General features: G+C 39.8%; 1 protein-coding gene across 2 annotated transcripts in view; it reads left to right on the forward strand.

Moving 5' to 3' along the window:
- LOC109921936 (baculoviral IAP repeat-containing protein 6-like) overlaps positions 1–9,356 on the forward strand; it is a 36,638-nt gene extending 27,282 nt beyond the window's left edge. For both annotated transcript variants that reach the window (XM_048601460.1, XM_020521972.2), the window contains exons 8-9: positions 3,658–3,792; positions 8,635–9,356. In XM_048601460.1, coding sequence (XP_048457417.1) covers positions 3,658–3,792; positions 8,635–8,820 — 321 coding nt within the window. In that variant the 3' untranslated portion in view covers positions 8,821–9,356. The remainder of the gene's footprint in view (positions 1–3,657; positions 3,793–8,634) is intronic.

A 9,356-nucleotide genomic window follows, 5' to 3' on the forward strand; every position in this document is an offset into this window, starting at 1 on the left:
TGGGTATGCAGGGTAGTTTGATCTTAGAGTAGGATAATAAGTCGGCACAACATCATGGGTCGAAGGGCCTGTACTGTGCAGTAGTGTTCTATGTTCTAATTTATATTATTAGTGAAATACAGGAAATTCAATTTATTAATGAGGCAGTGGTTCTGAGTTAGACCAGCAAAAGTTGAAGATTTGACTAACAGTAACATGTAAAGTGACACTAGGCAGGTACCAATATGCTGCAGTGCAACTAAAGATGTGCACTTTAATCAGAAGAGTGTGCAGGAGCCTCTGGGAAAATTGTGACAAGCTAATTCTGGTTTGCGAGATCTCTTGACCTTCTAATTGTCAGTGGAGGCCTCCATTCATACATCCAACAACTGAGGTATTTGGTCCCATATATTGTGCTAATAATTATAGCTGTCTTGGTTTGCTTGGAAAAAGCTGTATAGAGGTGTCATTGATGTGAATAGGCGAAAAGATTTTTGTTTTCCTCTGGCCAATGCAGCAGGCTGGTTGAGAAGAACTTGAGGCAATAAAAAACAGTTTTAAAAAATGCTTCCCAATGGGTGATGCGAGGCCTGGAAAACAGAAGGAACAATGCCTCGTTTTATGCTTAAGTACTTACAGGCCTCTAAGTCTTAATGTTGACTTTCATAACTTCTGAAAACTGACTGCATGATTTTTTTTTCTTGATTTTTCTTACATTCACGCTCCGCTCCACTCTGTCTCTCTGCTGCCAGCAAAAAAAATACTTGTCATGTTTGTGCCTTGATTTCTTTGCTTAGTTCTGACCTATTTTGCCTGCTTTCATACCTTAATTTACACCTATTTTATATCTTTTTTTCCCTCTTTCACTACCATTAACAACCCCTCCTCTTTTACAATGGGTCTCTACACTGACTGTCCCTTTCTGCTCCTCTATCTCTGTCAAAAGTTACTAAGTTACTAGTGGTGTACCTCAAGGATCTGTTTTGGGGCCACTGCTGTTTGTCATTTTTATAAATGACCTGGATGAGGGCGTAGAAGGATGGGTTAGTAAATTTGCGGATGACACCAAAGTCGGTGGAGTTGTGGATAGTGCAGAAGGATGTTGTAGGTTACAGAGAGACATAGATAAGCTGTAGAGCTGGGCTGAGAGGTGGCAAATGGGGTTTAATGCGGAAAAGTGTGAGGTGATTCACTTTGGAAGGAGTAACAGGAATACAGAGTACAGGGCTAATGGTAAGATTCTTGGTAGTGTGGATGAGCAGAAAGATCTCGGTGTCCACGTGCATAGATCACTGAAAGTTGCCACCCAGGTTGATAGCGTTGTTAAGAAGGCGTACGGTATGTTAGGTTTTATTGGTAGAGGGATTGAGTTTCGGAGCCATGAGGTCATGTTGCAGCTGTACAAAACTCTGGTGCGGCCGCACTTGGAGTATTGCGTACAGTTCTGGTCACCGCATTATAGGAAGGATGTGGAAGCATTGGAAAGGGTGCAGAGGAGATTTACCAGGATGTTGCCTGGTATGGAGGGAAGGTCTTATGAGGAAAGGCTGAGGGTTTTGAGGCTGTTTTCGTTAGAGAGAAGAAGGTTAAAAGGTGACTTCATAGAGACATACAAGATGATCAGAGGATTAGATAGGGTGGACAGTGGGAGCCCTTTTCCTCGGATGGTGATGGCTAGCACAAGGGGACATAGCTTTAAATTGAGGGGTGATAGATATAGGACAGATGCCAGAGGTAGGTTCTTTACTCAGAGAGTAGTAAGGGCGTGGAATGCCCTGCCTGCAAAAATAGTAGACTCACCCACTTTAAGGGCATTTAAATGGTCATTGGATAAACATATGGATGATAATGGAATAGTTTAGGTTAGATGGGCTTCAGATTGGTTTCACAGGTCGGCACAACATCGAGGGCCGAAGGGCCTGTACTGCGCTGTAATGTTCTATGTTCTATGTTCTAAAAGTATAAAGAAAGATGTTTAACACCTTAGAGTTCTGAAGAAGGGTCAGACTGGGTGTGAAACATTAGCTCAGTTTCTCTCAGTGCAGATGCTGCCAGACTTGCTTCGTTTCTCCAGCGTTCTGTGTGTATTTCTGGAAAACAGACCTTGCGTGTTAACCAAGCACTACACGGATATGACCCTGTAAATTGTACAGCAGGTGCTGGAGTAAGCCACTCAACCCATCAATCTACCCTACCGTTCAGTAAGATCATAGCTGATCTGATTATTTGCTTATCCCAATAACCTTCTACCTGTTTTTATTGTCCAAAATCTATGTACCTCTGCCTTTACCTTTAAAAATATTCAAAAAAATCTGCTTCTCAGCACCTTTCAAGGAAGAGAAATTCAAAGACAAATAGATTCTCTTCATCTCTAAATGGACAGGACCCTTAAAAGGATTCCTTTGATATAATTTATCCTCTATGTCAAGGCCATAGTTACAATTTCTGATGTCTTTGACAGGTGAGGTACATCCCTGCAAAACAGCTAGCCAGTTACCAGCATGGTGACGTGCAATTTATTCTTTATTTTCTTGTTAACTTCATTCTGAGAAAACACAAGGTCAAAGAAGAAAGCCAATAAACAGCTGGGGAAAGAGCAAGTCAATAATTATTTGACAAAGTTACCACCTTTTCATGAGTAACATTCTGATGTCTTTCTAAAATTTAAAAATAAATGACTCTATTAATATGGACCTTTTCAATTATAATTGGTATGGGGTGTAGTGTTAGTGTCACTGGACCAATAATCCAGAGGCCTAAACTAATGCCATGAGCCATGGGTTCAAATCCCATCATTGCAGCTGATGGAAATCAAATTCAATTAAGAAATTTTGGAATATAAAAAGTTTCATGCTCACCATTACTTAACCTGTCATTATTTTATAAAAAGCTATCTAGTTCACTAATTTCCTTTAGGGAAGGAAAACTGTCTTTAACCTGGTCTCACCTGCATTTGGATCCAGATCCGCAGCAGTGTTGAGATTCTTAACTGCCCCCTTAAGGGGAAATTTCGACAATCTTCGGATGGTCTACGATTGCTAGCAATGTCAACCTTGCATGAAATAATTTTCTTTTGTTTTATGAAGCAGTAAAATTTACGTTGTATGGTATGCCACTGGGATCGAATGGTGCCAGTAAGTCAAAACTATTGGTTTGTGCATTGCAGATAATGGTAGAAGTAGGAATTGAATGTAGACATGCCTTGACATATACTGCAACTTGGAGAACCTGTCAGCCTTTGACTCTTTTCACAATAATGCTGAGGGGAAAAATCCTTCAGTGGTTCTTTTGCAATCACTTCACACTGACAACATTGGTACTTTATATGGAAATAGTTGCACCTATGGAGGGACTTTGGAGATTTGATTTGGCAGAGTACTCTGATGCAGTGCCACAATACAAATTTTACTATAATAGAATGGTGGATCTTCCAATGCAAATATCATACATGAGATTGCCTGGTAAGTAGGAAAAAAAATCCATTGCGGCAGGTACACTGGTTATATCAATGGAATTCATGCACGTTTTCTGCTGCCGATGACAAATGTACTTGAGGGAACTGTCTTACTTGCCTCTCTTGAAGAGGTGATTCTGGTTAAGTTATATTTTGCTGCATCAATTGCCAGTGCAAACTTGTAACTGTACATTTTACCTTTCTTCTGAATCTTGTGGTTCTAGGTCATACACAAACATTTTTACTTGAAGAGAGCAGAGGTTATGGCCCAGTGCGAAGAGTGGATTGCAGATATTCAGCAGTATAGCAGTGACAAGAGGGTCGGCAGGACCATGTCTCATCACGCAGCTGCTTTGAAGGTAGGGTTGAGAAAACTGGTTACTTGTACATGGTTTAGCAAAACATTTCCTTCCTTATGCTCAGTGCATCATTTTGTTTTCTAGTCATTCTTGGGATGTGGGAATCTACAATATGGACTTCAGCAAGGCCTTCGACAATGTTCCACATGGTAGACTGGTTAGCAAAGTTAGATCACATGGAATCAGGGAACTAACCTATTGGAAACAAAATTGGATTGGAGATAGAGGGTGATGATGGAGGGTTGATTTTCAGACTTGTGCCTTTGTTGATCAGAACATTTGAGTATAGGAATTGGGATGTTATGTTGCGGCTGTACAGGACATTGGTTAGGCCACTTTTAGAATACTGTGTTCAGTTCTGGCCTCCTGCAATGGGAAGGGTGTTGTTAAACTTGAAAGGGTTCAGGCAAGATTTATAACAATGTTGCTGAGATTGGAGGGTTTGAGCTATAGGGAGAGGCTGAATAGGCTGGGGCTTTTTTCATAGAGCATCTGAGGCTGAGGGGTGACTTAGAGGTTTACAAAATCATGAGGGGCATGGATAAGGTAAATAACCAAGATCTTTTTCCCATGGGTAGAGGAGTCCAAAGCTAGCGGGCATAGGTAAGAGAAGAAAGATTTAGAAGGGATCCAAAGGGCTAATTTTTCACGCAGAGGGTGGTAGGTGTATGAAATGAGTTGCCAGAGAAAGTGGTAGACGCTAGTACAATTGCAACATTTAACAGACATTTGGATGGGTGCCTGAATAGGAAGGGTATAGAAGGATGTGAGCCAAATGCTGGCAAATGTGACCAGATCAGTTTAGGATATCTGGCTGGCAAGGATGAGTTAGCCCGAAGAGTCCGTTTCCCTGTTGTATAACTCTGCAATCCTATGACTGTATAACCAGGCCAGCATTATTTGTCCATCCCTAATTATCCTTGAAAAATGGCAGTCAGTTGCTGCCTTGAAATACTTCAGTCCATGTGTTAAGATTATAGCTACAGTATTGTCACGATCATCAAATCTCCTTCAGCAGCACCATCCCATTCTGTGACTTCTACCAATTAGACGGGCAAAGGCAGAAAAGAGTTTGACAAACCATGATCTGCAAGTTTCTCTCCAAGCCACATGTTATTTTGATTTGAAATAAATATTGCCTTTCCTTCATTGTGGTCATGTGAGAAAACCTGAATCTCCATTCCTAATTGCATTCTGTGTGTATCTACACTGGATGGATTTAAGGACTGAAGAAGACACATTACCACCACCCAAGGCAGTAGGGGAGAGGCAATAAATGCTGGCTTTGCTAGGGATGCCCACATCCTATGGAAGATCCAGTGATGATAAAGTTGAAATAATGAGCCATTAAGAATACATGGCAACGCAGGAAATAGAACCAGTGTAAACCATTCATCCCTCAAGCCTGCTCTGCCATTCAGCTAGATCATGCCAATTTTCTGTGTCGACACCATTTCGCTGCATTGACTGTATACGCTTTGATGTTTTCAATATCTAGAAGTCTATCAACCTCTCTCTTAAGCATAATCAGTGACTGGGCCTGCACAGCCTTCTGGGGTAGAGAATTCCAAAGATTCAGTACCCTCCATGTGAAGAAATTCCTCCTCCGCTCGGACCTAAACGTCGTCCTCGTTATTCTATGGCACTCTGTGTAGATTCTTGACTGACAGACTCATGCACGCACAACATCCTTCCTGCAACTGCCCTGTTGAGCCCTGCAACTGCCCTGTTGAGCCCTGAAACATCTTTTTTTTCTTTGAGATCTCTCATTCTTACAAACTCTATATGTTATAAATACTGTCTCTTAAATCTCTCCTCATGGTACAGGCCTGCCAACTCATGCATCAGTCTAATCTACCTTCATAGTCCCTCCTCTGGCAAGTATAACCTTCCTTAGGTAAGGAGATCAAACTGTACAGAATATTTCGGGTACTGTTTCACCAAACCTCCATGCAGTTGCCACAAGACAACTTTACTGCTGTTCTCAAATCCTCTTACAATAAAGGGTAGCATATCATTTGCCCTTCAAATGGCTTGCTGTGCCTGCATGTTAGCTTTCAGAACAAAGATGCCCAAGTCCCTTTTGCACAACAGTTCCCAATCTCTAGCCATTTAATATATACTCAGCACCTCTGTTCCTTCTACCAAAATGGAGAATCCGTACTATATAGCATTTGCTATGGTCTTGACCATTCACTCAACCTATCTAAATCCCCTTGAAGTGTCTTCGCATCCTCCTCACAATTTGCTTTCCCCCTGTTTTATATGATCAGCAAGCTTAGAAATACCCTATAGTACATTTAGTCACTGAGTCCAAATCATTGATACAAATTGTGAAAAATTGAGGCCCAAGTACAGATCCCTGCAGCATCCAGAAGCCATCTCCTGTTTATTCCTACTGTGCCATTTAGTCGATTCTCAATCCATGCTAGTATATTACCTCAATCTAATGCAACCTACATTTAACAAAAGCCTTCCAAAAATTCAAATAACACCACACTTACTGGTTCTCACATTTCATTTCTACTAGTTAATAATCAAAAACTCTCAACAAGACCTGTCAAATATGATTTCACTACAGATTAAATCTATGTTGACTCTGCCCAATCCTAGCATTACTTTCTAAGTATCAACTATCACATTCTTTATAATAGATTCCAGAGTTTTCCCTGTTACAAGTGTGCAGTTCCCAGTTTTCTCTTTCCTCCTTTCTTAAATAGAAGCATTTGCTACCTTGCAATCTGCAGGAACTCTTCCAGAATCTGTAGAATTCTGAAAGATGATCAATGTATCCATTGTCTCTATAGCCACTTCTTCCAACACACTGGGAACATTCAGGATTTACCAATTTTCAGTCCTCTAGTTTGCCACTGCTACATTTTTGTTAACACTAATTTCTTTCAATTTCTCATTCTTACTAGTCCCCTGGTTCTCTAGTACTTCTGATAGGCTTTCTGTAATTCCGTCTAAAGATGAACACCACGTTTTTAAAAAAAATTTCTTTGCTAATCTTTTCCTTTTAATATACTTTGAGAAGCTTTTGTAGTCCTCTGATTTTTTTTGATTTCCATCTGTTTACTTTAATATGCTATTTCCCTTTCCTCTTCAGTTTCTTGATCCTCTTTTATTAAATTCTAAAAGACGCCCAGTGTTCTAGCTTATTGCTTTTCTTATGGCAACTTTATAAACTGTCTCCTTCTCCCTAATGAAATAAGTGTTATTTTGTAGTATGACCACTCTCTGAATGTATTATTCATGTAGTTCTCAACCTAGCAGATGCTCCACATGACTCGAGCAGTTGTTTAGGTTCTGAAACCTGAAACTCCAGTTTCTGCAGCTGGTGACACTTCCTGCAACGTGGCTGGCTAAGCCATGCAAAACAGTCACAACATCACACATGCCACTGGATGCATTTCGATGAGACCAAGTTACCTACCTCACTTTACAGACTGTTATAAACTAGAGGCTGGAAAATGGAATGTAGAATTTCTCACCCAACTATTTGCAAATCATCTTCCCTTTTTTATTCTCGACATTACATTTTGAACTCTGCCTGTGCCCCGCAGCTGCCAGCAACTTTTTATGCCCTACTTATCTCTGTCAATCCTGCCACAATCTAGTTAGCTAATTAATTATTTCCTTAATTTTTTTTGCTTAATGCTTCTCTTCACTTTCACCTAAAGCTTTACTTCAAACCTGAGTGATGCAATAAACCTTCCAACTTAAAAATAAAACACATTCACCAACTTCTTGCTTCTGTAATTTTTTCATCCTTTAATTATAAGGTGCCATATCAAAAGTTATTACCAAATATAAGCAGGCAGGGTGGGGCATAACTTATTAATACGAATAAAGGATATAGCTAGCTAACAGAAAGAAGAGTGAGGATGAATAGGTCCTTTTTTTGAGTAGCTGTATCATGAGATGTACTGAATGGAGTTCCACAGAGATCAGTACTGGAGTCCTACTTTGCAGTCCTTCATGCTACGACAGTATTGTCAAGTCAAATTGGGAATGGTGATGAAGGGAAATTGGCCATGGTTTCTGTTAATTGATTGGTGGTGGGTGTAGGAAAAAACACATTGCACGTTTAATTCTGAGGCTGTTCACTTGATTCAGCAGGTACTGATCTTCGAAACATCTGTCATGTAATGGTTCTGATTGCTCATGCAGTATGTAGCTTCACCAATAAAAATGCAACACTAAAGAGTAATTGTACTATCTAAGCTCCGACTTTATAGTTAGAGATTTGTGAAAAAAAAATTCAGGGTGAACCAGGAGGAGAAGAAATCAGGGAAACGTAATTGGCATTGGGTAAGGACAGAATAGGAAAGCAAAACATAATAAGAGCAGTGGCAGCATGAACCTGTAGTGAGGGGGTTGGTGGTGGAGAAAAGGAGCTGAATTGTGAACTAATAGGGCAGGGGGAGAAGGAGGATTACAACTCAAGTGGCAAGGGAACTGAGGTATTGATCAATTTTTAAAAGAATTGTAGAATTTTTACAAAATTAGCAAGTTGGTTTAGTGACAGGAGACTACTAATGCATATCCATAATAGAATACAATTTCTCTGCAATTGCTATCATAGTATTCCACATTGTCCTTGTAATCCTGATTATGATCAATATCTAGCTTTACTTAAATAGCCGCCTTTTCTTTCAAACAAAGAAGTGGAATGGGCTACATTTATTACCGAGCTGTCCTTGTTTTAGAAGTACGATTTCAGAATTATATTAAATATTCAGCTTTTAAGAGAAGAGTGGTGTATAATGAATGTAAAATCCACTAAACAGACATCATATACTTTCTTTCCCTACTAAGTGCTGTCTAATTATCTTTCAGCGCCATACTGCGCAGCTACGTGAAGAGTTGCTGAAGCTTCCCTGCCCTGAAGGTCTTGAGCCAGAGTGTGACGAGGCAGTGGAAAAAACTGAAGATGCTGCAACGGGTGAAACAGAACCTGTATCAGAGGGTGAAGAAAAGCCCAGCAGCAGCAGAGACCCCTCCCCTAATGATGTCAAATTATGATCTGCAATGCGTGGACTTGAAAGACTCGAGGCTTTGGAGCACAAGCCAAACTTTGTCAATATTTGTATGTAAGAAGCTAATTATGTAATAGGTAATAAAATTGAACTATGTTATGCCCTTCAAAGTAAAACCGTTTAAATCAATATGATCTTTTATTTACCTGTAAAAGAGTGTAAACTTTTTTGTGCTTTTATTTTTCAATTGTGACACAACCACTACATGGTATGTTTGAAACAAATTGTTCATGTATACACTGATGACAAACGGATAAATCACTGATATAAGGGAAATCCATTAGAATGTTTACCGAATGTTAATTTTTCAGATTTCTCCATTAGAGGACAGTTGCAACCAGGAATATATTGTCATCCTTATAGGTACTTCGCTTATTTAAAAATACAGATCTTAGGCTGGTAGCCCCTATCCCCGTTCCCCTTCTTTATCTCTCCCTCCAAAACAATGTTTGGCCATATTCATTGCTAATAATAAATTTCTACAAACTCCTGTAACTTCAATAAAAAGATGAATGAACATTC

This window comes from Rhincodon typus, chromosome 9 (assembly GCF_021869965.1).
Source record: "Rhincodon typus isolate 14 chromosome 9, sRhiTyp1.1, whole genome shotgun sequence".
Classification (NCBI taxonomy): domain Eukaryota; kingdom Metazoa; phylum Chordata; class Chondrichthyes; order Orectolobiformes; family Rhincodontidae; genus Rhincodon; species Rhincodon typus.